The sequence below is a fragment of the Cadophora gregata genome (assembly GCF_030347475.1).
Source record: "Cadophora gregata isolate MNR1 chromosome Unknown scaffold_9, whole genome shotgun sequence".
In the NCBI taxonomy this organism is placed as follows: Eukaryota; Fungi; Ascomycota; class Leotiomycetes; order Helotiales; family Ploettnerulaceae; genus Cadophora; species Cadophora gregata.
In genome coordinates this window covers 1,026,954-1,054,306 of record NW_026695932.1, presented here as the reverse complement: position 1 = coordinate 1,054,306, position 27,353 = coordinate 1,026,954, and the positions used below count along the sequence as shown (strand labels likewise).

Below are 27,353 nucleotides of genomic sequence, written 5' to 3'. Positions count from 1 at the left end.
AGACCAAGCTATCCAAAAGTAACCAGACATGGCTCGTACGGAAACTTTCACAGCCTTTCGAGCAGTCATGAGCCAGATTTCGGAGACATGTCTAGTCCGGATGTCTACTCTCCTTTTATTGGCTGGCTGGAAAGGAAGTGGAAAAGTAGGCGAAATGTCTCCGGAGCTTTGGTGCCAACTACAGATACACATATAAACCTCAGTCTCTCCTTCAAACAATAATATACTCTTCACAACATCAATCCACTATCCCAACATGTCTGATCATACTCATCACCATCAGTCGCACTCTGAGAATACTGATAAAAATCATTCTCATTGGAAGTAAGTATTCTCCTTCATATGTGTGCCATTCAATTGAATGGGCGATACGAAGAACATTTGCGACGTCACCCAACCCTACACTTCAATTTGTCTACTAGCATTCTATGAAAACGTGATCTGTAAACTGATTCTCCTACAGTGAGGCCGCATCAACATACAATTCCAAGTTCGCCAAGACAATCCAGCAGATAATCGACGAGATCCAACAGCACCATGAATGGATCGGCGTAAACTGGACAGAGGAGTCTGATAGCGAGAATGAGAGCTCTTCATCATCACCAAAGAAGATCGTCCGGCTACTGGATTATGCTTGCGGAACTGGACTGGTGTCACGTGTAAGTGTATCCTCCACTTCCTACAGCAATCAAGAAGAGAACTATAAGCTAATGGATAGAACAGGCATTAGCACCATATGTCACCCAATGCATAGGTGTCGATCTTACTGAAGGAATGGTGAAAGAATACAATACGTCAGCTCGCAACCAAGGCATACCAGAATCCGAGATGTTGGCCGTACAAGGAAATCTCATTGATGCCAACACGCCGAATCCTCCAGTGTTAGCCGGCAAAGAGTTTCATGACTTTGATATTGCGGCTGTTGGGCTCGGGTTTCATCACTTTGATGATCCCGGGCTGGCAGCAAAGAGGCTGGCTGAGAGGTTGAAGAGAGGAGGTGTGTTGTTCATCGTGGATTTCTTGCCGCATCAGCACTTTCCGTAAGTTTATTTATATTTCATCTTACACATTCATATGATATTGGCCCATCTTTCAAGGCTCGGGTTCTCAGCTGACTATTGTCAGAGCAAATGGTGAGGATAGCCACAATGCTGCTAAGACTGTCACACATATGGGTTTCTCTCAGGAAGATGTCAAAAAGATGTTCGAAGACGCTGGTGTGGGTGCAAATTTCGACTACAAGGTTATTGGGAAGGGAATTGTATTTGAGGGTGGTGGGCAGAAGATGGAGCGGAGTGTATTTTTTGCCAAAGGAGCGAAGCTGTAATCGTATTGGATACTTTTGAAGCTGTGCACAAGGAGGACAGCAATGAGATCTAAAATCTATTTATCTTCGAAAGTCTCAGCGAGGGAACCTTACCCAACTTGAGAGCAAGGAAGACAGTCTCACAACTGGACGAGCAGAAAACGAATGTCGCTGGCCCTTGGCAGGGGATCAATAAGCTATGTTACAGTGGTGGACGGTAGGTAGACTGCTGTAACTCACTTGATCAGATTAGTACCACTTCTCAGCCTCTGTTTGACCACGGCTATTCCTGAACCGGCTCACAGATTTGGTTCGGGGAGTCGGCCACGGTGGAGAAAGTGAATCTTCGAAGACCAGATCTTTCTACTATGTGATCAAACTGTAATACTTTTGTTGCACATCGCAAAGTGCAATTGCCAATTCGAGAAAGCCATCAGTCGTCACTACGTCGTGTCAGACACTTCGGAACGTGCGAGTCCGACTCATGAAGGGCCTCCTAAACGGGACTCTCTCATAGTTTTTGACGCACGTCGCACTTCTGGATTTGCCTCTTCCGGAAGTCTGGGTTCGAAAAACGGGATGTTCCGTTGTCGAAAGAGGCAATTGCAATGTGGCCATGACATCTCCTGTTCAGGTGGCTTGCAGATGTCATCGACTTTTGATAGTGCATAATATGTGTTATCAAATATTCTTCGGGAAGAAGTATCACAGATCGTCTGCGATAGAAAGGCGCAGAGGAAATCATTGACTTCGGAGGAAGTTGTTACTGGATCGAGGCAGCCCTGAACCGAGGCACAAGCCAGACATGCCTTGCTGATCTTTTTGGCGAGCCAACTTCAAGTACAGGAGCGACAACAGCGATCGAACGAAGACTCTCAGCCAGCCACGGACGGGCTCAGAATTCCAGAATGTCAGCCCAGCAACAAAAGATCCGAAGGATAGTCTGGACGGGTGCAATTGCATCGGTGACAGCTACTGGAGCGTGGTACGGTGTGGGCCTGAAGACGAGATCTGAAATCAAACAGGTATTAACTCCTTTCGCCAGTTGGCCCTGTGATACTGACGTCAAATTTGCAGAAAGTGGAAAAGCAACGCGAGGCAACACCCGCAGAGAAGATCGCACAGCTCGAGGAACAACGTGGCGGGTTGGTCGCAAAGAGGATAGGCTTAGAAAGGAAGATCAGGGAGTTGGAGATGAGAGCCAATGGCGCGACACGAGAGGAGAGTATGCAGGGACGAGAGAGAAGACGCTGATCGTGCAAATCGAGTGTACTGGTGTTTGGACACAGGGAAAGAGACGCAATTCTCCGATGGAGATAGGAACGAAGCCGTGGTTTACGTCGGAACCAGCATCGATTACAGCCCAAGTTACGACCGTCCCGATGTTGCTCGGTTTTCCCTGGATGTGTTCTTAATAGCCTTCAACACTCTGGACCAGTACCAATCGTGTTTTCCCTGAGCCAGACATATAACGAAGCACCAGGATGAACACATCGACATCGTCTTCTACGGCCCCGAACGACCAGATCCTCGAATACATGCGCCTCTGCTAATAGTGACTCACTTTTTCAAGTTCACAAAACCCGCATCAACAGTGGACACAGCCTAGACCGAAGCACACTCCGACGAATTTATACAGTGCCATCCAAGTCTGAGGTTGTCAATGCTCTGCCTCCCACATCTTGCCCAGCTATCACTGGCAGTTTATGCCATTTGCGGCAGAGTTTTGGCATATGTTCAAGCAAATACTACTTCATACTTCTGGTACATCTGTCGTTCCACTCCAGTTAGGTTAGGATGCATTTGAGCCCCTATGGACTGCTTTTGTCGCCTAATTCGCGAAAGGAGTTGCCATCCCAAACTCGCTCCCATTCCGAGCGACCGAGGGACTCTATGCTTGGTTATATCGCCATTTCGTTCTCGTTCTCGGATTTGGCATCTATATGGGAAGTGTCGAAACGATTCTGGCATGGGAAACTTGGCATATCATTCCAGGATCTTTCAGATACGGATGGATAACATGGTTCGAACTGATGAGCTGTGTTTATGGATGAGTGACTTCGGCTAGGAAGTATGTGGTCGCGGACTTGGCAACCAGGCGGCATTGTAGCAGACCGAACAGCTGGAATGGAGACAAGGGCCCCTTCACTCTTGGACAGTGGGGATGCCGGCAACTTTCCAAACTCTTGTAAGGAAGAAGCAGATCATATAATTCGAATTCTACCGAATATATCGTCAGGATTATTTGCCCCAATTTTGGATCCCCAAACAAAGACTGTCACTAGGCTCTAACATGGTTTCTGACGAGAGCGATGGGCTATATAAATGGGGTTTGAATATGTGCCTGTGAATGAATACTGTCCTGGATCACATTTCGGTTCTTGCCGCAACTCATTTTGTGGACCTTGTGACGGACGAAATCTGATAAAGATAATCTGTTTTCATGGGGACTTGCGTAGTCCCAAACTCCTGGTAGGTTCAATTTTTGCCAAAGCTTGTCAACGACATGAACTCAAGCCACGGATCGAGATGGGAATCCCGCATTCCCGTCAGTGGGCTTTTCTCGCGCTGGTTGCACTTGAGGACTTGAATATAGAATGACCATGGGCATTCTTGTATTGGGTAATTGTGAAGAAGTCGATGACCTTTCCTCCCCTTGGAGATTCTTGAATTAGTCTCGTGACGATTATTGCAAGTAATATTATGCGTGTGATTCTCGCCGACTGGCGTACTCGAGATGAGTGGAACAAGGCACTGGTAATCTGCATTTCCAGATATTCTCCCATTTGAAACAACTAGGCCGCTCTGGCACTGGCAGGTCGTGGCAGCCGTTCGAGCTGTTCGGATGGCAGTCATCGTAATGACAGGCCAAAGCAATCTTAACTAACAAGGATAATCGAAGTTGATTCTGGTTCGAACGTCACTTAGCAGCCTTCCGACAAGGAACATACCAGCTTTCCCAGCCCTCGGACATCTCGGGAATCTATCTCGATGCTTGGAAAGCTGCATTCGCATTGATACACGCCATACTTCTTACTGGCATACGTGACCTGACCATGCTCATGTTCCCAAGTCTGCGGGCCTGGCCAAATATTGGTGGATTCCTCCGAAATATGATCCTCGAAGACCTGACGATAGAGTAATATGCGCTTGTGTTAAGGCTTTCCAATGTCGGCTTCGAATGCCCACAAATTCTCCAAGGAAATAAACCTGACGACGAACGGTGTCAACAATGCTCGATGTCGACTTTGTGCGGCTTGCGCAGAACACATCACCCACTGCCTCTGCGTCCGAGACGAGAGGCAAAGAGGGACAAGGGAAAAGGCAAGGAAAAGTCAGTGCTTGGAAACGAAACCTTTGATCCTGGTTCTCTTGACGTTAGTCGCGAGCCAATCGATTCAGAGCGAAGAAGCCTTCTTAATCGACCATCTGCCAACTTTGACTGGGCGCGAGACGACCAACTTTCAACGATTCTGGAGAATCTTGACGATACTGGAAGTCGAAGAGGCGACGACCTGGAGAAGGAAGAGCAACAGCAACAGCAACAGCCCCTCACTCCCACTCCCGAGCAAGCGCTAAGAAAGCCGCGAGTGATAAGAGCTCGTGTGAAAAGGACTCGTTTTGTGGAACACCTTTCGAGCCCAGGACATATATCAAAGCAATACAGGGAAAAGATGTCCTCCATGTCCGGCAGGAGAACTCCAGAGACCCCGCGGCCTATTGCGGCGCCACCGAGAGATGTGAGTTGATTGTTTGTGCGACCTGGGCCTAGAAGGAAGCTAATGCGTTATCTCTGAAGCTCGAGTCGATAGCTCATATCGACAAATCCCTTGTATTCGAACATTTTACCACGGACGATGCTTGGGAGCTCGGGTCTGCGCTGCGGAATCGCCTGCTACCTCTCGCCACACCTGTTGTAATCAATATTTCCCTCGCGAACCAGAATCAGATCCTTTTCCACACATGCACACATTCAGGTGTGATGCCCGATAACGACAGTTGGGTCTCAAGGAAACGGAAGACGGTTCTGCGATGGGGTTGTTCGACATGGTACATGCACTGCAAGTTTGACGGCGATGAGATTGCCTTCAGGGAGAAATATGGCCTGGGCAATAGTGCGGGGGAGTATGCCATACATGGTGGGGGTGTCCCAATCAGGGTGACTGGGGTGGAAGGTGTCGTTGCCGTCGTCGTCGTGAGTGGATTGAAACAGAGTGAGGATCATGGTGTAATTGTGGAGGTGATACGCGAGTTGTACTATTGACGGGGAGTTTGGTAAATATTGGCCGGGGCGTGTACTGTATGAATAAGGAAGTCAGGGGGCACAGGTCACTGAACATTTGGTATTTGGAATTTTTGTATCATGATAGATTACCCCAAGACCGAGCTGATTACAGTTTGGTTCCGCAATGAGCGAGTGTTCCTTCACGTTATGGATGAATGCGAATAATGTGTTACACCTTGACCATCTGTCGTCAGTCTCTATGCTTACTTGTTTGGCACTGGTTCATTCTCTCATAATTCTATAGGTATATCATGGCATACAGGTGTGTCCTTGGTCTCTAAATGTATGAGCACAGTGCAGCTTTGAGTACAACGTTTCCTCGCCCCGAGAAGAGGACTGGGAGGTCCGCTGAATTGACCAAAATGTCTCACTGGTAATGTACCTCGTGCTGGACTTGTTGACCCTCCAGATCCTGCGGACTGATGCAGCTGTTGTTAGATTTATACAAAATCATGTCACTTCAGTGCTTCGTTTCTGACTCTTTGATACCTGCCAACTCCTTTGCATTATTAGCCTTGACTTCAACTCACAAGTTTAAAGCCATGAATCAAGTGAAGTTCGTAGCAATAGTCGTTGCTCTCATTTCGACAATCTCAGCCATCTCCCTCCCAGCCAAATCCCTTTCTCAACGAGCCAAATTCTGTGTGCCAAACAACAGCTCATCTTCCTCCATCAATGGCCCCTTCTCCCTCACAGCAGCCGACACTATCAAAGACACGCATTCAACCAAGCCAACACACTTCATGTACTTCCCTCCTCCATCATCTGCTGCCACCGCTGGCAACGGTGATGTACTTGTCCTCTCCAAAACACACTACAAAACCGACTTCAGCTTGACGAACGGCAAACTCATAACCCCAAATGGCATGTCTTGCTTAATCTACTTCGAAGATCAACCACAGGGAACACCTGTCGTCTGTGGCGCATTCCAGAATCCAAAGTCAATGGCGAGAAATCAGACTTGGAGGGCTGAGGATCAGTGTCTCTTCAACATTCTAACCAAAGTGCTGGTTCCTGTCTTCAATGGTGTTGTATATCGTGAACGTAAGTTATTTACGTTCTGTATCACTGGTATAGTTATTGATTGGGTATACAGCTCTACAAATTCGTCGATCTGAGCCTGACAAGCTTCTTGATTACTGTGGAAAAGGGTGCGACAATACTTATGAGCATTGCAAGTTTCGCTGATCCAAGTTGAAGGATATCTCACTAACATCTTGCCCTAGATCCCGCGGCATTGATAGTTGAACCAGCCTAGCTGCATCTTTCCACTGAGGGCAATGCTCCAGGCGATGCCTTTGCTGGGTCCCATGTTTTTTAAGCCACATTACATAGATTTGTTTCTTCCTAAAGCTCATGTTCCTGCGCGACAAATCTTCTAAAACAGCCAGAGTGGCTCGCTTTGTTTGTATCATTATGCTGCCAGCGGTCATTGCTCTTAATGCAGTCGTTCTTTACTCGACGAGTTCAGATCCATAGTCTCTAGGCTTGTCCGTTGGATTGATAACCTCAAGCATGAGCTTGAATGTTAGAAATTCAAAGTACACTCTGTAGCGGGTAACACTCTATACAATCTCCACAGTTATAGAATCTCCATAGTTCAGGTCAACAAAGCAGAAGACAAGGTAAGCGAATGCCAAGACTTTCCTATGCGACACGGTGGAACTAAGCCCCGTAGCATCATCAGCTTCAACCCTGAAGAGGCTGTGTAAATCCTGCTGCAACATTTCCTCCAGGTTGGTTAAGTTGGCAAATGAGAGTCAATTTTTCTCATCACTCGCAAGCAGCCACCAATTTAAAAAGTTATCAGTGAGTACTGTAGTCAAGAGCCAACCAGACATGAAGCATCTGGCACGGTGTTGGGGATCGATGATGGTGTGACCATGTATCCTCACCCTCTCAAATATCCTCCCCCAAATCCTGTGCTCTCTATCTCTCCTGACCCTGAAGATGGTTGCTATCACGGACCAGAAACAGCATTCTGAGGGTAATGTTCCCCACCCAGAGATCGACACTACCAGCAACACGATTCTCTACCATATCTACCATACTGGACACTATAAAAATGGCTACTCGATTCATGCGCAGAGCGACTCAAACACACCTCTAAATCGCTTTCCCGATTCCCCAGTTGGCACAGATAGCCATAATGGGTCTGCACGATCGAGTCTCTTCAGCTGTCAACGAACGAACACTGCGAAGAAAATCAGCAAAGCGAAAGCTCTCGACAATCCACGATGTGATCCTAGAACCGAAACGTCTCCGTATTTCCTTCATCTACCAAGTCTCTACGGCAAGAATCCCCCATACACTCTCCGCCATGGTGGTACGAAAGCGGCACCTACAGCATGCTTGCTGCACTGTTCAGCATTTTGGCGGACATGGGAATTGGAATTTGGGGACATACTGGCACAGCCTGGAGTCGTCGACGGGCGAGGTGTGGTCAATATCAAATATGGGACGAACAAGGGTCTTGATGGGACTTTTCAAGGATACGAGGTCCGCTCGAAGAGATACATTGGAGAATCGGGCAAGGCATGGCATAAAGAACAAGCCCTGCAAGAAGAGAAAATTGTCGAGTTAGGTCAGAAACCGAAAAGGGAAGAAGTTGTGTCCTTGAAGTGGACGGCGCCTTTTTCTTTCCATACACGCGAATATCAATTTACGTGGAGAGGTTTCGATCTTGTCTGGAAAGGAACACAAACAGTCCGGCCAAGCAAGATGCTATTTCGTCCCTTTCTGCGCTACAATAATCTGAAGCTGGTTGTTGCCATCCCAGGGCAATACGGAGAGGAACCCGAGGCGTTAATATTGGCTCGATACGCGTCTGTCGTATCTGGACGTAAATCTGGTCGGTTGTAGGTATTGGGTGAACCCACTCTTTCCTAAGAAAACGTCCGAAGATTTGCTGGAGACAAGTGCTATTGTATTCTTCGATTATCCATGATATTAGACTTACTAACTGTCCGACAGAGAAGTCTACAAGCATGCCATTGACTACTTTTTGACCCAGAATGCGACTGTTCTACAGCAGTATGAGACCGCTACGGCTGACATGTCTCATGGTGTCCATGAGCAAGAGAAGTCTCCCACTGTTCGGAGTGCTGTCCCTGAACCCAGTGCTAAGACTTCCCAACGATTCTCTGACCTCGTGGTGGGTACTGCTTTGTGTATGATCATTGGGGAGTTCACAAAGCGTCAAGTTCTAATTTCTATATTACTTGCTCTGGCGGGAGCTTATGACGGTTGACTGAGTTTCAAAGCTCGTGTCGTATTACTTGGGTACAATTATTATACCCTCTGACGAATCTCATCAACTTTATAGCATTCAAATATGATGTTGCCCAGTGCCACTCGCATCTTCAAGAGGGTCCTTCTCGATGCTAGCCTACATTTGTCAATAGTGAAATCATCATGCTTCGCTGTGCCGAGTTCTGTACATGTAGCACCCCTTTCTCGCAGCTTTGTTCAACGTTTAAAATTTTCTCCACAATGCACTCAGGTGCAAATAGGTATGCAAGGGCTTCCGAGGATAATCATTTTTGGAAAGCTGGAACCGCCTTTTGTTCTAATAATAAATACAGCAGTGTGAGTACACTTTGGTATCATTCCAGCATTGCAATATTGCACGGTGATCCTCATGGTGGTTTGTTTGCTACTTCCGCGATCAACTAAATACTCAGTCTAAATCGGGAATAGGCAAATGGTTTAAAAGCTTCACTTTCCGTCCAAGAGCTTTCAGGGCCTTCAGAGCATTCTCATCCCTCAGCCTCTCAGTCTCTTTCTCGTCAACCAAGACGAAATCATGTCTTAGCACCTTACTGCCTTCCTTCACTCCGTATTCCTTTGCCGTTTTCGCATCGGCTGGGCTGAAGTCAACAATCAAAGACTGTTTAACACCAAAAACTGCATCAGAGGTCTCGTATGGATCGCCACGAATGTACAGGGCACTGCAATAAGTGTTAACTTGGTTAAAAATTTGTAGAATGTCGGTTGAGACCTACGTGATCAAATGATCCCAGCCAGGCTTTTCAAACATGAAGTGCATATGTGCTGGTCTCCATGGATGCCTCTTCAGCAGCTTCAATAACTGACCCACAGGTCCATCATGTGGAATTGGATACGGCACTGGCACAATTGCTTTGAACCAAAACACTCCATCCTTGTCACTCTTCATCACACATCTTCCATCTGGCCCTTCTCTGTCGGCATGTTGGACATCATAGTGGCCTGTACTATCCGTTTCCCAAATATCCACTTTGACCCCTTCAATTGGTTTCCCATTGACATCCTTGACGGTGCAGAGAACCAAGCAAGGCTCTCCCTCAGTATCTTGCGACATGAGGTCTCCATGTTTCATGGTTTCTGCTTCGTGTGTATGAAATGGACCGAGGACGGATCCTTCCGTGCTCGCTGGAGGTTTCGGGTGGTCAATTGCGTCAACAAGGAGAGAGAGTCCAAGAATATCGGAGAGGAGGATATATTCCTGGTAATTACGAGTCAATGAGAGGGCAGACTTGAGGCGTGCAGCAGACTTACATGGCGCACATCAGTGCTGATCTGTCCAACTCTAACAAGAAAATTCAGAGCTGCCATCCATTCCGTCGTGCTCAACCTCGTTTCCCTCGCGAAATCGTGGAGATGCGTAACCAGTCTTTCCATCACATAGGTAAGGCGTGGGTCCGAGGACTGCGAATTGATTATAATGGTGTTTTCTGTAATGTTGTCGATATTTAAGTCCTTCATAGGAGGCACGTTGATCTCTTCGGATGCCATTTTGAAGTTCAATTGCTGCTGCTATCTGAATGATTGACCTAGAGAGAGCGAGGATGGTTGGATCTAACGCGGGGTCGACAGAGTATTTGTAGCTGGATAGCTTCTATACTTTCCGCGTTTTCCGATCCGAAACAAGTCGGACTAAAGCCTACCTACCTAGGAGTCATGAACCTAAATCGCGGAAACGTAGAAAAAGGCAACGCATTGGGGTTGGTGCGAGGTTTGTCAGTGGTTGTCAATGTTTTGGACTTCACTCGTCAGCCGGGTACTGATATCGGCTCCCCATATGCGGGGGATTTGCGAGAGGCATGTGGGGATTTGTGTCAGGGTTGAAAGTACCTGTATCACGTGGCGGGATAAGTCCCCGCAGTTTCCGCAACTGCCGCAAGAGGTCCCGATCATACTGTTCAATTGTGAAAGATAATAATGGGTGAGTTGGGAGTGGTCCAGATCAAACATGAGATCTCTGAGTCTTCTGGGCGAGTAATAACATGCTTTTGGTTTACCCAATGGACATTGGGAAAGCCTCCAGATGCATGTTTTCGTGTGAGCTTCCTTAGCGAGCTTAGCTACTCAGAGAGAAGTGGCCTTGCATCCTAACGTGGATTGAGGTCTGATTATCCAGAGTCTGAAACTCCTTTAGGCTTGATGATGAACTAAGTGGTCTCAGTCTTCCCATATCTTCAAAGTATCCAACGACATCAAATAGAAAAATAATCCGACGGTAAGGCAAGCACCCTTCTGTTGACTCGCAACAAATAAGCGAGACCCGGGGTATTCTGATCACAGTTGACAACATTTCGGTCAAAGATTGTTGGTAAATAAAGGTGATTTAACATTCTATTGACCAAGGTCGGGTGCGAAGATTTGTCATCTCGACTTCTTTATTCAGCCTTCGATACCTGTGTCGTGGCCTGCGAATACAGCTCAAACCCTGCTAATTTTGGAGAACCTGGGAAAAAACATTGAGAAGCATATCCCGTACAGGGCCATCTGGATCCATCTTTTCGCTTACAAGTTCTCTTATTAAAGTCCTCAGACCTCGTGAGGACATTCGGCAGTTTCACCTACCTACCGATTGGCGGCGCCAGACATGAGTGGGGTTGCGGGATCCCAGCCACATCGCATAATCCGAGACTTTCAATCAAGTCGGATTATGCACTCGCCAATTCTTTGTCTCTGACCAATGCAATGGTGTCCAACAGTAGACTTCCGTAGTTGTAGAAGTACTGAAGACTCGTTGGAACATTGAGCTGAACGCAAGAATCGGCAGAATCCCCTCAGGAGTGCTTGCAAGAACCCTTCGGTGTGAGACTAGTAACTTCGCCCGTTCAACAGAACCATGCGTGACATTTCCATGCCATGGATCCGATATATTGTCTCGTAGTGTCTGACCAAAGTCCCATAAAGAAAAGAAGACATTTGTAAGCTGATCAACTATAAATTTGGACGCCTAGACAGCATAGATGTCGAGTCTGTTTTCGTTGGTCACATAATTCTCACTCTCCTGTTTCTGACAGATATCCTGGTCGTGTTATATTGATAGGAACTGCTTAGGAGAGAGGGACGAGCCCTCTGCTGGGTACCTGATAAGCGGTTAGATGGCTGGGGATGAAAGTACTTGCCATCATCCAGAACATCTATGATGTCAATATGTAGAACCGTTGAAGAGACGAGCATACTTGAAGTAATGACATTGTGTTGGCAGATCCCAACGTGGCCGATCGTAGGTGTGTTTTGAGATGTATGTCCTGAATGAATATCAGAGCACACGTTGGCCGAAACACCTCTCCCAACCACGATTTCAATGACTCTCCAACCTGATACGCGGATACCCAGAAAGTAGGTAGAAGCAACGAGTTTGCCGGGGTATATCGGTGCACCAGACGAACAAAAGCTCAAGCCTCTTGTTCCCAGCAGAGACACATTTTCCATTCTCCCCGAGGAGCTGCTGGTGTTTCAAACATTGGATTGACTATCACCAAAATGTCTGATGTATTTGGCGTATTACTATGTCAAGCGCTCATCAGGTAGGCAGGGTTTCTATGCCGAGCCTTGATGTAGCACATCGAGGTCTCCAATGCAAGATTGAGTTGGCGTTTCCCGACGCTTAAGACCTTAGCTGGGCTTCTCATACAAAGCTCCACCTATATTCATATGTTTGTACGATTTTCTTGTACTCAGGTCTAAGCGTCGGGAAACGCCAACTCAATCTTGCATTGGAGACCTCGATGTGCTACATCAAGGCTCGGAAAGAGGTGAAGGGGACAAGGTGGAAATTATACATACAAAAAGGTGGCGGCACTCAGGTGGGGTGGGAAGGAAGGGCAGGAGCGACGCATCAACTTGATGGTTGAGGCGTATCCCCTAAGCTGCTGTTAACACACTTTTACAGGGCGTAGTGCTGAAGCGAGGCGCTAACGTTCTAGTGACTGCCTGAATTACAGGGCATAGGCGCTACCCTAGGCCTCTAGAGAAATGTGTGTTCTGAACGGCAGCTTAGGGGATAAGCGGCAGGTAAATTATCATGCAAGTGGCGGTAAGGGAACAAAGGGGGTTTCAATCGTCACAGAGGTTTCACTGTCCGAGAGATATTTGCAAGTTCAGGTGTTCAGAAATCCATTGCCATTCTTCGCGAAAAATAGCTATCTAGACCGTAGCAACCCATACCATCTCCCAGCCTCGAATATCTTGACACATTGCGACCAGGAAAACAAATTTTCGGAAGTTTGGGAAGTTTACTTCTTGGCACCAGCCTTGACAGCAGCCTTTGTGACCCTGGAGAAATTCAGTTAGTGAAGCTCGGGGTCTAAAAATTTCGAATGAAATCACTCACTTTCCGGCCTTGTCAGACTTGACAACGGACTTGATAACACCAACTGCAACTGTCTGGCGCATATGTGAAAGGAAAGTCAGCAGAGATCAAGAAGCAAAGGGAAGGGGGTACTTATCACGAACGGCGAAACGTCCAAGAGGTGGGTAATCAGTGAAGGCCTCAACACACATGGGCTTGGATGGAATCATCTTGACGATGGCAGCATCACCCGACTTGATGAACTTAGGGGCGTTCTCAATGGATTTACCGGTACGACGATCGATCTTCTCCAAGAGCTCACCGAACTTGCAAGCAATGTGGGCAGTGTGACAATCAAGGACTGGGGCGTAACCAGCACCGACTTGACCAGGGTGGTTAAGAACGATGACCTGGGCGTTGAAGGACTCAGCTCCTTTAGGTGGGTCGTTCTTGGAGTCACCGGCAACGTTACCACGACGGATTTCCTTGACGGAGACGTTCTTGACGTTGAAGCCAACGTTGTCTCCTGGGAGACCCTCGACAAGTTGCTCGTGGTGCATCTCGACGGACTTGACTTCAGTGGTGACACCAGCGGGGGCGAAGGTGACGACCATACCGGCCTTGATGACACCGGTCTCGACACGACCGACTGGCACCGTGCCAATACCACCAATCTTGTAAACATCCTGGAGAGGAAGACGGAGGGGCTTGTCAGTTGGGCGGGAAGGTGGGTCGATAGCATCAATGGCCTCGAGAAGGGTCTTGCCGGAAGACTTGCCAGCCTTGGTCTCCTTCTCCCAACCCTTGTACCATGGGCAGTTGGAGGAGTTGTCGATCATGTTGTCACCATTGAATCCAGAGATAGGAACGAAGGCAACAGTCTTTGGGTTGTATCCGACCTTCTTGATGAAGTTGGATGTCTCCTTGATGATTTCTTGGAAACGGGCCTCGGACCACTTGGTGGTGTCCATCTTGTTGATGGCAACGATAAGTTGCTTGACACCGAGAGTGTAGGCGAGGAGAGCGTGCTCACGAGTCTGGCCATCCTTGGAGATACCAGCCTCGAACTCACCAGTACCGGCGGCAATGATGAGAATAGCGCAATCGGCCTGGGAGGTACCAGTAATCATGTTCTTGATGAAATCACGGTGACCAGGGGCATCTGCAGAAGATTAGCATGTATATGAGATTCTGAGAATGGGTAGCATACCAATGACGGTGACATAGTACTTTGGGGTCTCGAACTTCCAGAGAGCGATATCGATGGTGATACCACGCTCACGCTCAGCCTTTAGCTTGTCAAGAACCCACGCATACTTGAATGAACCCTTGCCCAACTCGGCAGCTTCCTATTGTGAGGGTCAGCAGCTGTAATAGACATTGCGGTGCGATAATGTAAAGCTGTGGTAATATCGAGTTAGGAAGGTGGGGTGAGGTTGTGTTGTTGTTGGGCAGCAACTGCGGCGAGGTGTTGCAGTGTAAACGCTCGGGCGCAGAAAAATCGAATGTGGGATGCCCCACCGAGGGGCAAATTTTGCGATAAGCCCAGCAGCAAGGCAGAGGTGAGGGGTAAATTCAAGACATCGACAAAGAAATATTCTTACCTTCTCGAACTTCTCGATGGTACGCTTGTCGATTCCACCGCACTTGTAGATCAAGTGACCTATTGTATATTGTGAGCGAGTTGTTTGAAGGAGACGTCGTTGTAAAGGTGTTGGAGGTTGGCTTACCAGTGGTGGTGGACTTTCCAGAATCGACGTGGCCGATAACGACCACGTTAATGTGCATCTTCTCCTTACTGCAGAGGGAGAACTGGATCAGTAAAGTGTCCATTAAGATCAAGATCGTCATCGCCATGATGTCCTCGATGGATGGTGGATAGCAGAAGGCTGGCGCAGGAAGGAAGATGGATTTGACTCACCCCATGATTGCGGTTGTGGATTATTGACGGTTTGTGTGTTTTTTTCTTTTGAAAAGAGTTGAATCTGTTGAGGTCGAAGTCAGCAAGGAAGGCTCTTGTAGTGGATCGTGGGTGTTGAAGACGTACTGCACAGAGTGATTGCTTGAATCGGGGTATGTGCGACGAAGAGGAAAGGAAGAGAAGAGATTTTGAAGAGGAGGGTCGAGGAATTTGTAGGTGCGGGACAAGTGGTGGACCAAAAAATTAAGCGAGCAGGCCGTTACACGCTAGGCCGCTAGCGTCTGGCCGAATTCTCCTCCTCAGCGTCAAGAATCAACGTCATTGAGTCAGGCCGACAGAGTGTATTTAATAGTGATACCATGAATACAGACGGAAGACATTATATGTAACTTCATAATGGCGACCTGATGATTTCAAAAGAGTGTGGATTCAATCAGATCCTACGATGCCCTCATCCTCCTCCGGCGGTCACATGAAAGTGGGGTAACACAGAGCAGGAGGGGTAGTCTCCCGGCCAACAAAGAATTCTGCACCGCCTTTGTTTGAAATTTTCTATTCAACTTGCTATCGGCACTATTTTGGGCTCAGATCTGAGTCTACATCGGGCTTGGAGTCATGGGCCAAGATGAGTAAATGGATCTAGGAGTTCAGAGCCCTCCATTAGACCACTGCTTCACATCCTTAGGAGCGAGGAAACAACGCGGAGATTGCAGCTCAATATATGATGATCCGATCTATGAGCTGTTGTAGTCAAGTCAATATTGTTAAATTTTGAGGAGTCATTACATATTTTTCCTCCCTATTACTGCCGTTTGTGTTTCATCCTTGCTGCAGCGGATACTATCTTCTGAAGTCGATATCAGTGAAAGCTCTGCCATCTGTCAGAATCCCTTTGCATATTTGACAATCAACTACGTCAGTTTCTATGAATTGTTGCTTTCACATTGCCACCATGCTGCTTTGTCTCTCTACTACACGGGTCATCTCTCCAGATTGAATCCTTCTTTGAGTTGCCATGACATTCTCACCTTTGTCTGCAGGCACAAAGACCCGCGAATCTACACTGTGAGGCATGAAAGTTATTCCTGATTCGCCGCCTGACTCACTCCAACCCATTCCATTTGCTCGCCGCCCCTACTCCGCCACTTTTGCATGAGCGCGATTTGACACTACAATACGCGTAGCAGCAGAGCGCAGCTTTACGGAAGAACGCTCAAATGCTACATCCGATGTATAAGTGGAGGTCACCATATGAGGGAAGGACTAGAGCAATAATTTCAACGCTCTCTAATAACTCGCAAGAGTACTTTAGCAGCTGTCTTCTTACTGTTCCAGCCAAGAACGATCGAAGTCTGCTGTTTGACAAGGGTTTTGTCACTTCGTTCAGCGGGCCTCAATTTATCAACTGTTTGTTGTCAACATCTATCCTGCTGCCATCGTGTCGCTCTTGATTCTGTAAAGCCCGTGACTTACCTCAACTTGGACTGAGCTTCCCGGCATTCTGCATCTCACTTTTCCTCCGCAGACAATTTTCCTCCGAGCACTATTAAAGGAGTCTTTCTCAGGATGTGCTGGGCGGTGAATTGTTCTATCGTGGTCATGGTAATCGTCTTTGCCGTAATATGACCGCTTACCCATTCTTTCCTGGCAATCTCGCCAATCTTGTACCTGCCTTGGTCTTTCGTTTCAAATGTAAACCAACATACAAAACATCTGAAGTTGGATAAGAAACTGTAGTTGCCTCACTTCAGCATGGATACACAAGTTCTACAACTTCGATTTGGATTGAATAAAGAATGAAAGATAGCCTGAGATCGTGACTGATGCTCAAGCCCAACCTAGCAACCCAAATAGGTAGGCTTTAACGTTTGCCCAGTAGCTAAATTACACGCAGCTACTGGTTTTAACTTAGTTCTAACTTTTTTGTCTCTGCCTATGTCCTTGATTTGGTTCCAGCGCAAGCCGTTGGAATCAGGACATACTCTATCGAACTATTAAAGGTCTCAGTCTGGATATCAACCTCGCTGGTATCGGAACCTTGACGGTCATCTTCACAATGTTAGAAGCGTCTAATGTGACTGATTGATAATTGCTATATAGATTCTTCCAAAGTTAACTACAGCAGTCAATAGAATGAAAGGGATGCTCTTTGCAGACGGCTAGGCATGAGTTGAAAAAAAAAGACGCCATTGAGTAGTACACTCTTCACGCCCTCTTCATACATACTGGTTGTGACTCGTAGCTTCAAGTGAAGCTGATGAAGCTTTAGCACCATAATCTTGGATGCTTAAATATGGTCAACACAGCAACATAATTCCTTCTAATGAATCATGCAACGTCTCTTATGGAAAACACCTCAGCGACGGTACCAGGTTTTCAAGTGGATACTGACGAGAAGCTCAGTTGTCAAGCATACTTACAAGCCTTAATAACGTGGTATGCCGCTAAACATTTGCCAATTTGAGGGGTATTAAGAGTACCCGTCAACAGCATTTTCCGAGAGATCCCTCATGAGGACAAGTCCTCCTCATCTCTGGCGTAGAAGACAGCCTCACTATTAAAGTCAAAGTCGTACATTTCACTCTACCGGCTACTTCTTCATTCGCCATGGTCTGGTGCGACTGTTCTAATGCAAAGATGGTTGGCCGCCCAAGCAGGTATCACTGCCATGTTCTTCGTCATTGTTTGACTCTCACAGGCCGCGCTTTTATCACGCTCCAAAGTGCGAAAATGACGAAACATGGCACTTTTGTCAAGCTTCAAGTCAGTGAGAACGTACTTGCTCATCTACCTCGTCATCATCTGGTCCCCGCATGAGTTGGTGATGGATTGATGCGTATATCTTCCTCATATACGTACCTCTATTGGGGTTTTAGCAACTTGTTTTCGTCACATGCTCGCCTAATTATACTCCCTACCGTCATGGTCGAAGCCATGAAACCATGGCCAGTCTTGGATGGTCTTGTGGTTGATCATCCCGAAAGGCTTTCACTCTCAAGTACGGTGTTCACATCTCAGTCCCCCAACGAACTTCAGCTGCTTCTACTCAGTGCATGATGTTGAATAAGTACATACCCACTATGACTGAGATATTCTGCCGATCCTATAGACTGAATATCTGTGCTGAGACAGAATCCGTGGCAGGAATGAGACGTCAGCTCTTTTCTTGACCGGAAACACTGGCTCAATTCTCAAGAGGGCCGATGGGGTCTCTTGATGAGCTCTGGCCGCTAGAGATGACCATTGCCTTACCTCGTAGTAGGCTCCGCCGAAATATATGGCAGCCTTTGAATGAGTGTGGCAACTACTCAGATGCAGCCCACAGGTCTCGCTCATGTCCTATGCCAGATCCGGAAGATATGGGCTAAACGCAAAGCTCCCAATGCTGAGACACTAGCTTAGCCTTTCAGCCATCCAGAATCTTAGTCTACCCTCCAGCGGAATGCTTATGCTAGACAATTGGTCCCCACCTTTGGTTGGTGCCATTGGTATGACGGCAACTGCAGCCCATCCTTAAGCCTATTTATGCATCTTAGTCTACTCAGAGCCGCTGGGGATGGAGAGTTCATCTACTGGTATGTCACATCCAGGCACAGTTGCTTTCAACAAGGCTGCTCTGAATGATCAGAAAGATATATACAGTAAAGACAGGAGATTGATCTCGGTGAATGAGGGGGAATGCATGAGAAGATCCAGAGATACCTAACTCATCATCGAAGTGGCATCAATACAAGCGTGTGTTTAGACCCTGGCGGATGGTAGTCTCTAGAATCTCGTCTCGAGCCGTCGTGATGAGATCCCGCTATTGGGCGCCATTAACCTTCTTCTCAGACCAGCCGGAGACAATCCTCCTCCAGCCAGATAAGATATTGACTCTAGAAAGATATCAACAGAATCAGGAGTGACGTCTATCTACCTTTTATGTCTAGCATTGTTGAAATGCAAGTTATTTCCTCCCCTTACCAATGCAGCACAAGAATTTTCCAACACGAATATCGTTTTGTCCCAGTTGCTCGAAATTCCGAAGTCCTCGAACACGCAAGCCTTCATGTAAGACTCGGTGGTGTAGAGGTAAATTTCGGAAACTTCTACAGAGTTGCACATTCTACATTTGACTCGACGAGCATGACAACGAGTTTTGACCAACCACGATAAGAGCGGAGTCGTACGAAAAGACGGTTCTCTGCATCGTCCGAGCGACATGATTGGAGAAGATAGTTAAATCTTGAGCAATTCGGTATCAAGACTTCAGAACCAATAAGAGCGTATGTATGGAGAACAACTAATTACGCTTCGGCTCTTCACGAAGTAGGTCACAGATACAACATGAACGATATTGAGCACAAGATGCTAGAGTCCAACCAGGGGCGAAATCTTGTAATAGTGGCAGGAAGTTTCTGTTGAGAGTCCAAAAAATATTATGCCAATATACCAATATGAGAATCATTTGTGAACCTTTCTGAAGTTCAGCGCAACTTTTATGGTTGCGCGAGGAAAAGTGTGAAAGACAACAGCTCACGTCTCGAACGCAGATCATTTCTCTTTCGGAACATTCCGTTCTCTTATCAGAATTTCAAATCAAGTGGATGTCGTTCAAGGCGCCTTCATTACATGATTTGGAATAGATATCCAATACTAGCATGTAATGTCGACCTGCATATGCCTCATCCGGCGAAGGCAATTGGTGCTTCAGCCGTGCATCCTTCCGTGAAGTCAGATAGTGAGAAAGACGCTCGCAGGAAATCACATATGATAGTGCTTTACTTTCATCAGGTAAACTATTGAATCATGCATACCGTCCCATGTGGTGTGAGAAGTCTCCATCAGCACCTAAGAGACGAGCGAAGCAAGAGGTAAAGCAATTGTCACATTCAATAACCGAACACAGCTCCCAAGCGCTACTCTAATTTGGCGTCATGCTGCATACTCACCTCATTCAAAGTCAGTCAACTAATTGAAGCCAACTTGTTTTCCCCGCACATGGGCGACTGGAATCTTCGCTTTCAAGAGTGGTCTCTTCTCAGAATCAACTCAGTCATCTTTTGGTTCATGTTCTTCTCCTGGATTTTCAACTAAGTTCGGAAGACCGGAATCACTCTCACTGGAGGCTGAAACTGAGCTCCTTAGTCTGGCTGAAAAAGGGACCAATTTGCGTCATCGTCTCCCAGACTCGTCTGCAATTGCACCTCTAGAGAAAGCCACATGCCCAAAGTAAGAAAAGTATAGTGTGTTGTCCACAAGAGTTAGGAAATAATAAGGGTCTTTGGGCGCAACCAAAAAAGCCATCTACGTCTCACTGGGAAGTCTAGAATAGGTCCGAAGATCCCCGCGGGAAAATGTGGCAGACTCTAGAGGCTATGATAGGGCTGTTTTTCAGCGGCTAGTGCTAAGCTTTAGTGCCTAAAGCTTGTTAAAGCTTGGTTGCTAAAAGCTACCACAGCGCTGGGACTAGGCGTCGTGGGGGGGCAGAGAGTGGATTGGTCAGAGGTTCTAAGCTGTACGAGATGGAATTTTGGGCTGAACTTTATTTCTTTGTTCACAGATTGTTCCGGGATGAAACTTCGGAGAGATCTACAGTCTTGTTCTGCGTTTTGAGGTTGGTGTTGTTGAGGGAGCTTTTCTACCATCACAGAATGTTTGGTCATTGTTGACCCTGCTACTGTCAGCTTACGTCGGGGGCTGTCAATTTACTCTTCGGCTCGACTATTTCTTCAATTTAGACTTTAGAGTTGAGGTCAACAGTATGAGTGTCCCAAAGATTTCGGTTATCTGTATTAAAGCTTCACGGGAGATCGACAGTCTGGACTCAAGGAGGATGCGGTAAGGGCGAGCAATCTATTTGGTAAGAGAACAATCGTCAAGAGAGCCACAACTGTAGCTGAATATTTCATCATTGTCGTCTCTTTTATGTGATTCGGATCTACTGAAAATCTATAAATCACCCACTCGTCACCTCACGTCACTGACCATCTTCTCTTCATCATCACAACAAAGCATTGTAAGATTTAAAGGTCTTCGGCACGCTTGACCTCAATACTACCTAGGGATTCTCCAGATCTCCAAACTTCCAGCATCATGCACTTCTCGATCGCCATCCGATTCCTCGCCCTCACCTCCACTCTCGCCGTTGCGGCTCCCATCCCACAGGGTGCTGGCGTTGGTGCTGGCTGTGATGGTTCGTCCCAACATCTCCCTAAATCCCATCAAAGGCCTCGAGCTAACAACTCTGTCAGCCATTCTGACCGACGGTGATACTGGCTCTGGCCTCCTTGTCAAGGAAGCCGGTCAAAACGCCGCCTCACTCCTCAAATCCGCTGGAGCTAAGCGACAAGGAGCAGGCGTCGGAGATGGCTGCAATGCCATCTTGACCGATGGCGATACTGGTTCTGGCTTAGCAGTCAAAGAGGCTGGGCAGAACGTTGCATCCCTCCTCAAGTCTGCTGGAGTAAAGCGCCAAGGTGACAAAGCCGGTGCTGGGACGGCCGCCATCATCGGTTTGATCAGTCCCGACGCTGCGGCGTACCAAGAAGGCTTGACTGATGTTATCGATGGTGACGGTACGAGTGACAGTGCTGTTATTGGTCAGCAGGTTGGTGTTATTGAGGCTCAGGCCGGGTCTGGTGCAGGCAATTTGGTGCCGTCGAAAGTTCCTGCAGGTGCAAAACGCCAAGTTGATAAAGCTGGTGCTGGAACGGCAGCCATTATCAGCTTGGTCAGTCCAGACGCTGCGGCGTACCAAGAAGGCTTGACTGATGTTATCGATGGTGATGGAACGAGTGATAGCGCAGTCATTGGCCAACAGATCGGGGTGATTGAGGCCCAGGCTGGTAGTGGTGCAGGGAACTTGGTTCCTTCCAAACTTCCTACAACACCCAAGACAGCTTGAGTGTCTGAAGCTGAAACTTGGATTGACTTCAAGGAATGGTAATGATGGTATGATGTGTCATGATTTATGACTTGCTTGTGCTCTTGACTTTTGCAGCGAGATGTAATTTTAGCGTTCAGCGATGGTGTTTGGGACTGAATTTTTTGTACTATATTTGGATTTGAGCAGACAGTATTAATAACAAGATAATTACTGATCTTTTTGCAAAATCTCAATAACTGCGAAGTGTTCAATTTACCTGTCCACAGAAGTCGTCAATGTAGCTGCAGGGTACGGTAAGATTTGTTTAGGATGAGGAGAGGCTCGCTTACCATGAACTGCCAAGCACCACAGTCAATACAAGATCCATTTCTATTTACTGTAGTTGCGTCACAGAGTTAATATTGTGTTGTCCAATAACTCCGCGTACTCACAACACTCGTCTTTTTACTTTTTTCTCATCCACTTCGACCTAACATCTAATTATCTTTTTGCACGCGGGACGAACCAGCAGCCTCAAAACGCCACGAGGATGTTCGAGCCGCACCCCAAGCAGCAATCCCACTTTGACAGCAAATGCTTTCATCACCTCATAAGAAGCCACAATCCAGGACACGTCAGCCATTGGTCATGTAGTAGAATAGCCTGGAACCAAGTATCGTGATTGTGTATGATTTACTTAGTCATATATGGATGTATGCTCTGGGCGTCGAAGCGACAGTGTTTGTAACGTCGAAGATGAGATTCTATCGTTCACCTGAGGCATACTATCGTGCTGATGGTTCTAGTATCAACAATTGTTGCTGATGCGTTGAACACCATCCCGCTCCATTCCTGCCCCTAAACGGTGTTCAAAAGAATAGTTACTGCATACATTCAAAGATAAGTAGTTGAGTAGTTGAAAGATGGAGTGATGATGACAGGCTTCAACGCGCCCTTTGAAATGCGGCGAAGTAGATTCCACCATCCATTATAAACTGGACAGATGCAAGTGGATACTTGCCAGACACGTTCAGCTGCCAATAGAGTGCTCCAAAATTCTTCTCCCGGCAGCCAGTCCCAACAGAGAAAAACGCTAATTGCGACTGCCATAAATTCAGAATGAGAAGTTGGCGATAGAGTGGGGTCCATTGGATGGAACTGGATAGTATTTCTCAGATGTAATGGACACTTCGACCACGCCACTGTAAAGATGGTCGAAGTAATGACATTTGGATGAAGGTATATTCGTTCAGTATTTCATGGCGGGATGGGCGCTTGCAGAGCTTTGATTTGTTGACAGGCTTTAGAGAATAGACATTACGCCCTCTGGGCGGTCAAAAACATGGCTTGGAAATTTCTATGAAGAATTACTGGAGAATAGAGCCACGTTTTGAATTTATTTGGGCTAAGACATCACCTGGACAGCGTACTTTCTCATCGTTGGCATTTAATATCATTCAGGCGAGTGTAGGTTTGGCTTCTGGGATTTGCTGGCTTGCTCTCAACACATGTGGATGTGTTCATCATGACCTTCGCTAGGGGCTGTTGGCCAACACCGTTCAATCCCTTTGCAAAACCTCGTATGTCGTCTCGGACTACCGAACCCCTGAACTCCTGAAGTTTCAGATGTGTAAACAAGTAATTCAGGGGCTCTCGGTTAAGTTATAACTTGCATGTGATGTACGCTCTCGCTGTACCCGTAGGTACATTTTACAGTACCAGGCGAGCCAGGGCGCCACACCTGATCCGCCAAGACGGACTGCCGACAAATGAAATGGGCGGCCGTGACTCGGTACGGACATGACCTTTCATGATGAAGCTGGGGCTTCTATGTTCAACAAAAGGAATGAAACGCGTCAAGTTCATCTTTCCAGTTCTCGCACCATTTAGACCTCCAATCCAAATCGATCAACTTCGGTATCCAGCAGCGCAGCGGTTCAACAGGTGTAACTCGCAGCGGGTTTTCCTTACACATTCAGGAATCATGGCGAATCGTCCAACCCTGGTTCCTCCACCACCTATCAATCCAAACAAAGCGGCCATTGAGAATGTGTTAGAGTTAACGGAGCTAGCAGCAATTGCTCCAGTGCGTATCCCTTTCTGCCATCTAAATCTGGTTGGGAAAATCCTTTTCTGATGTGTGCTGCGACAGGACATTTTCTCCAACACCAGGCCGCTCTGGCATCCACCAGGAGCCCGAGGAATATACGGCGGCGCTGTTATTGCACAATGTCTAGCAGCAGCGCAGCGGACCGTTCCTTCGAACTTCTCGGTCCATAGTATGCACTGCTACTTTGTGCTCGCAGGCGACTCCGAAATTCCAGTCATGTATTACGTCGAACACGTTCGGGAAGGCAAGTCGTTCGCAACTCGTACTGTGCAAGCCAGGCAACGGGGGAAGGCTATTTTTACAACGACGCTTTCATTTATGCGGGAAAATAGCGGAGGCAAGAAGCAGGTTAAGCATGCTGTACCTCTTCCGAAAGAGGTGCAGCTGCCGGATGATGATTGTCAAGATGTAGAAGCAATTGGGACGAGCCCCTTCATAAGTCGCAGGATCGAAATATTGAATCGAGACAGCGAACATCCACACGAAAAGCGGACGAGACAATGGATCAAGGCTAGGGGCAAGATCAGTGAAGAAGGAGGACACCAGGCACATCTCAGTGCGTTGGCATATATGTCAGATTCATATTTCATCGGTACAGTGTCGCGGATACATCCTCTATACCGACCAGGAGATCCATCGAACCTGAGGGACGAAGATGGTTCTGAAGGTGTCAAGAATCCAAAAGGGTTACCTGAGATTGGTATGATGGTCAGCCTGGACCACAGCATTTATTTCCATGAGCCAAAGGGCTTCAGAGCTGACGAGTGGATGTTCACTGAAATGGCGAGCCCTTGGTCTGGGGACGGGAGAGGGGTTGTTCAGCAGCATATGTTCGCTGCAGACGGGACGCTAGTCGCGACTTGCTTCCAAGAGGTGTGTACCAGTTCAGAGTTCCGAACAAAGTAATTTATTAATGTTTCATTAGGGAGTCGTGAGACTCAAAGAGTCACGGGTATCTTCATCGAAGTTGTGATTTGTGTCAATATTTTGATATAGTGGTTCTTTGATTATGTCTTAGATTTATATCCATTGTATATGTTCACGTAATTATGGTTCGTCCACCCGTCACCTCAAGGACGGCAAACTCGTTCAAACAGGCAAATCTGTGGACTTACCAAAGCCTCGATAGTGTCAGGCCAAGTAGTTGTCATATGTGTTATGCCTCCGTTGCTTATATGCTTTGGCTGTATTAACTTACAGCAAAATACAGTTGTCTATATCCCATATACTCTCTTTCAATATGAATTCTTAACTGATAAGTCCTTTTATGCATCCTCCAGGTGCTCACTCTTGAGCTTTTCTTCGTTACCCACTAATGGCACCAATTGAGTACTGGCAAACTTCCTTGGAGGAATTCCACGACTCCACAGCTCGTCCATCTCGACATACGTCCTACCCTTGGACTCTGGAATCATGAAGAAGATAAACACAACCGCGAAGATCAGAATGCCGCCAAATACAAAAGCGATCTTCCCTCCCATATTTCCTTGATCGGGATTTACAGCATACGGCAAGGCAAAAGCCCAAATCGCGCCGCTGAGTCCGTTCATCATAGTAGCCAGTGCTTGTGTTGGGCTTCGAAGGCGGGATGTTGGATTCTCGGAGATGATGGGCCAGGCGCAAGACCCAATTGTTGCTTGGTAAACGAACGACCAAACAGCCATGAAAGCAACTTGAACCCAAATGGCGCTCGAGGTATTGATGCAGGCGACAATCCCAATCACGAGCAACGTCACGCAGAGAATGCTGCAGCCGTAAAGAGCTGTACCGCGACGGCCGAATTTCTCAACGAGGAACCATCCACACATGTTTCCCACAACCATCATCCCACTAAGACCAACTGTGGCGTCAAAGGCTTGTCCGGAGGGGAGACCAGCTAGTTGCATGAAGTCTGTTATCTTGGTCAGTATGCTGCGTTAAGAGAAGTTGGGAAAGACGCTCACAGCTCATGTATCCGATCACCCAAGAATTACCACATGCGTTTTGTATGAAAAGGGTGCTGACAGCAGCCAATGTACGCCTCCAATTGGCCTTGTTGAAGCACTCTGCGTACGATCCCGAGGTCTCATTCTCCGCTCGCTCGCGGTCCAGTGCAGCCTTGATATCAGCCAGATGACCATCCACATCATAGTTGGAGTTGTGCAATTTCGCAATGTTCTTCCGCGCCTGGTCCATCTTCCCATGAGAAACAAGCCAGTACGGAGATCTGGGATGTCAGCAAGTTCAAGACATATTCAATGGTCACTCACTCCGGGAAGAAAGGCAAGAAAGCAAGCCCGACAGCAGCAAAGCCCCACTGTACAGCGAACAAGATACGATAGGACATTGGTCCTGAGTATTGACCCAGAGTTGTCTGCCTCATCACACCAAACCCGATCAATTGACCGAGGACAATGGAAAAATTCATCCCAGACGTCAGAGCGCCTCTGATGGACAGTGGTGCAATCTCCGAAGCGTATGTGGGAGCTACGGTAGTGAAGCAACCAAGTGGTATTCCAGTCAGGATCTTAGCTCCAAAGTACTCTGCCGGGGTAGACGAGAAGTATTGCATAAATACACCTCCAATGGTAAGGAAATAAGCAGAGAAGATGCAGACTTGGCGTCCCCATCGCTGGGTCGCCCATCCGGTTACAAAGCCACCAAGGACAATTCCTAACATGTCTGTCAGAGCAAATCACGGTGCAGCGAGCGTGAGGATGAAGTACCGCCAAGTGTAGCAGCTTGAAACCCCAATTGCCAATTCGCATCAACAACGTAGTCTCCATCATATGGACGTCCGAATGTCTCCCTGAACGCTGGAAGAGAGATTACTGCGGATCCGGCTAGAGAGTCGTATCCGAACATGCAGCAGATGAAGAACGAGTACAGACCTAAGAAGATCAGTACAATTGCTGGAGGCACGTTTTGACACTTACACCAGAGTACTCCCTTCCAATTTTCTTTCAAGGCATCGACTCTCGTCTGAAGATGTTGGTTCTCTTCATAATTAGCAACAGTCTCCGAAGTGGCCATTGTTGTTCTTGGCACGGCTTCGACTTGTGTCGTAGTTGATGTATCCCTGTCCATTCTACCCAGGCTGCGGAGCGATGTGGTATAGAACAATGCAGAATAAGAAGGTTTGCTTGACAGGCGTGCAATATTCGCGGAGATTGATTGTCATATTTATAAAAAGAGAGCCCCATGGTGTTCATGGTCCCATATCTATGCGGAGATATGCGGAGGCCAACCCTGGAGCGGCGGAGGAGACTAGTCTCCAGATTTGTCCAGTTTCCAGGTCCAGGGGCATGGAATCGACTTAGGAACTGGGGGAAAAG

General features: G+C 47.3%; 11 protein-coding genes across 13 annotated transcripts; 7 read left to right on the top strand and 4 right to left on the bottom strand.

The window, feature by feature from the left end:
- Window positions 1-256: 256 nt before the first annotated feature.
- On the top strand, window positions 257-1,327 carry ONS95_014672 (uncharacterized protein; the record flags this gene model as incomplete). The annotated part of the gene is made up of 4 exons (XM_058508338.1): window positions 257-324; window positions 464-659; window positions 724-1,040; window positions 1,126-1,327. The coding sequence occupies 4 exons, from the start codon at window positions 257-259 to the stop codon at window positions 1,325-1,327; spliced, it is 783 nt and encodes a 260-aa protein (XP_058356023.1).
- An 887-nt stretch (window positions 1,328-2,214) lies between these two features.
- ONS95_014671 (uncharacterized protein) lies at window positions 2,215-2,560 on the top strand (the record flags this gene model as incomplete). The annotated part of the gene is made up of 2 exons (XM_058508337.1): window positions 2,215-2,331; window positions 2,384-2,560. The coding sequence occupies 2 exons, from the start codon at window positions 2,215-2,217 to the stop codon at window positions 2,558-2,560; spliced, it is 294 nt and encodes a 97-aa protein (XP_058356022.1).
- Window positions 2,561-4,545: 1,985 nt separating this feature from the next.
- Window positions 4,546-5,570, top strand: ONS95_014670 (uncharacterized protein; the record flags this gene model as incomplete). Its single annotated transcript, XM_058508336.1, has 2 exons — window positions 4,546-5,046; window positions 5,106-5,570. The coding sequence occupies 2 exons, from the start codon at window positions 4,546-4,548 to the stop codon at window positions 5,568-5,570; spliced, it is 966 nt and encodes a 321-aa protein (XP_058356021.1).
- A 563-nt stretch (window positions 5,571-6,133) lies between these two features.
- On the top strand, window positions 6,134-6,849 carry ONS95_014669 (uncharacterized protein; the record flags this gene model as incomplete). The annotated part of the gene is made up of 3 exons (XM_058508335.1): window positions 6,134-6,635; window positions 6,688-6,765; window positions 6,818-6,849. The coding sequence occupies 3 exons, from the start codon at window positions 6,134-6,136 to the stop codon at window positions 6,847-6,849; spliced, it is 612 nt and encodes a 203-aa protein (XP_058356020.1).
- Window positions 6,850-7,291: 442 nt separating this feature from the next.
- Window positions 7,292-9,046, top strand: ONS95_014668 (uncharacterized protein). 2 transcript variants are annotated; one of them, XM_058508333.1, is made up of 2 exons: window positions 7,292-8,449; window positions 8,565-9,046. In XM_058508333.1, the coding sequence occupies exons 1-2, from the start codon at window positions 7,542-7,544 to the stop codon at window positions 8,839-8,841; spliced, it is 1,185 nt and encodes a 394-aa protein (XP_058356018.1). In that variant the 5' UTR covers window positions 7,292-7,541; the 3' UTR covers window positions 8,842-9,046. The 2 variants fall into 2 exon arrangements, with proteins under 2 accessions (XP_058356018.1, XP_058356019.1); XM_058508334.1 differs by having other exon boundaries at window positions 7,292-8,453; window positions 8,565-8,973.
- Window positions 8,973-10,923, bottom strand: ONS95_014667 (uncharacterized protein). Its single transcript, XM_058508332.1, has 3 exons — window positions 10,131-10,923; window positions 9,596-10,077; window positions 8,973-9,541 (listed from the first exon to the last, which is right to left on the bottom strand). Exons 1-3 carry the CDS (start codon window positions 10,365-10,367, stop codon window positions 9,271-9,273), a joined length of 990 nt encoding a protein of 329 aa, XP_058356017.1. The 5' UTR covers window positions 10,368-10,923; the 3' UTR covers window positions 8,973-9,270.
- A 932-nt stretch (window positions 10,924-11,855) lies between these two features.
- On the bottom strand, window positions 11,856-12,302 carry ONS95_014666 (uncharacterized protein; the record flags this gene model as incomplete). The annotated part of the gene is made up of 2 exons (XM_058508331.1): window positions 11,856-11,953; window positions 12,050-12,302. The coding sequence occupies 2 exons, from the start codon at window positions 12,300-12,302 to the stop codon at window positions 11,856-11,858; spliced, it is 351 nt and encodes a 116-aa protein (XP_058356016.1).
- Window positions 12,303-12,921: 619 nt separating this feature from the next.
- TEF1_2 (translation elongation factor EF-1 alpha) lies at window positions 12,922-15,270 on the bottom strand. Of its 2 annotated transcripts, XM_058508329.1 has the most exons (7): window positions 15,209-15,270; window positions 15,083-15,146; window positions 14,892-14,959; window positions 14,766-14,824; window positions 14,372-14,510; window positions 13,319-14,323; window positions 12,922-13,267 (listed from the first exon to the last, which is right to left on the bottom strand). In XM_058508329.1, the coding sequence occupies exons 2-7, from the start codon at window positions 15,085-15,087 to the stop codon at window positions 13,200-13,202; spliced, it is 1,344 nt and encodes a 447-aa protein (XP_058356014.1). In that variant the 5' UTR covers window positions 15,088-15,146; window positions 15,209-15,270; the 3' UTR covers window positions 12,922-13,199. The 2 variants fall into 2 exon arrangements, with proteins under 2 accessions (XP_058356014.1, XP_058356015.1); XM_058508330.1 differs by lacking the exons at window positions 14,766-14,824; window positions 14,892-14,959; window positions 15,083-15,146; window positions 15,209-15,270 and having other exon boundaries at window positions 12,922-13,145; window positions 13,204-13,267; window positions 13,319-14,764.
- A 5,887-nt stretch (window positions 15,271-21,157) lies between these two features.
- Window positions 21,158-21,968, top strand: ONS95_014664 (uncharacterized protein; the record flags this gene model as incomplete). Its single annotated transcript, XM_058508328.1, has 2 exons — window positions 21,158-21,257; window positions 21,316-21,968. The coding sequence occupies 2 exons, from the start codon at window positions 21,158-21,160 to the stop codon at window positions 21,966-21,968; spliced, it is 753 nt and encodes a 250-aa protein (XP_058356013.1).
- A 1,527-nt stretch (window positions 21,969-23,495) lies between these two features.
- On the bottom strand, window positions 23,496-27,197 carry ONS95_014662 (uncharacterized protein). Its single transcript, XM_058508326.1, has 6 exons — window positions 26,955-27,197; window positions 26,745-26,909; window positions 26,289-26,691; window positions 25,983-26,245; window positions 25,309-25,930; window positions 23,496-25,091 (listed from the first exon to the last, which is right to left on the bottom strand). Exons 1-6 carry the CDS (start codon window positions 27,103-27,105, stop codon window positions 25,079-25,081), a joined length of 1,617 nt encoding a protein of 538 aa, XP_058356011.1. The 5' UTR covers window positions 27,106-27,197; the 3' UTR covers window positions 23,496-25,078.
- Window positions 23,914-24,945, top strand: ONS95_014663 (uncharacterized protein; the record flags this gene model as incomplete). The annotated part of the gene is made up of 2 exons (XM_058508327.1): window positions 23,914-24,015; window positions 24,082-24,945. 2 exons carry the CDS (start codon window positions 23,914-23,916, stop codon window positions 24,943-24,945), a joined length of 966 nt encoding a protein of 321 aa, XP_058356012.1.
- Window positions 27,198-27,353: the final 156 nt, after the last annotated feature.

What these genes read in the sequence shown, in the direction of transcription:
- ONS95_014668 (XM_058508333.1), top strand. Translation starts at nt 7,542, where the DNA reads ATGGTTGCTATCACGGACCAGAAACAGCATTCTGAGGGTAATGTTCCC. An exon ending in GGACGTAAATCTGGTCGGTT is followed by an intron (nt 8,450 to 8,564) that starts GTAGGTATTGGG and finishes ACTGTCCGACAG; the next exon opens with AGAAGTCTACAAGCATGCCA.
- ONS95_014667 (XM_058508332.1), bottom strand. Translation starts at nt 10,367, where the DNA reads ATGGCATCCGAAGAGATCAACGTGCCTCCTATGAAGGACTTAAATATC. An exon ending in TCAGCACTGATGTGCGCCAT is followed by an intron (nt 10,078 to 10,130) that starts GTAAGTCTGCTG and finishes CGTAATTACCAG; the next exon opens with GAATATATCCTCCTCTCCGA. An exon ending in GGCTGGGATCATTTGATCAC is followed by an intron (nt 9,542 to 9,595) that starts GTAGGTCTCAAC and finishes CACTTATTGCAG; the next exon opens with TGCCCTGTACATTCGTGGCG.
- TEF1_2 (XM_058508329.1), bottom strand. An exon ending in TGGAAAGTCCACCACCACTG is followed by an intron (nt 14,825 to 14,891) that starts GTAAGCCAACCT and finishes AATATACAATAG; the next exon opens with GTCACTTGATCTACAAGTGC. An exon ending in TGGACGTTTCGCCGTTCGTG is followed by an intron (nt 13,268 to 13,318) that starts ATAAGTACCCCC and finishes CTTTCCTTTCAC; the next exon opens with ATATGCGCCAGACAGTTGCA.
- ONS95_014662 (XM_058508326.1), bottom strand. Translation starts at nt 27,105, where the DNA reads ATGGACAGGGATACATCAACTACGACACAAGTCGAAGCCGTGCCAAGA. An exon ending in TTGGAAGGGAGTACTCTGGT is followed by an intron (nt 26,910 to 26,954) that starts GTAAGTGTCAAA and finishes TGATCTTCTTAG; the next exon opens with GTCTGTACTCGTTCTTCATC. An exon ending in TTCTTGCCTTTCTTCCCGGA is followed by an intron (nt 26,246 to 26,288) that starts GTGAGTGACCAT and finishes CTGACATCCCAG; the next exon opens with ATCTCCGTACTGGCTTGTTT.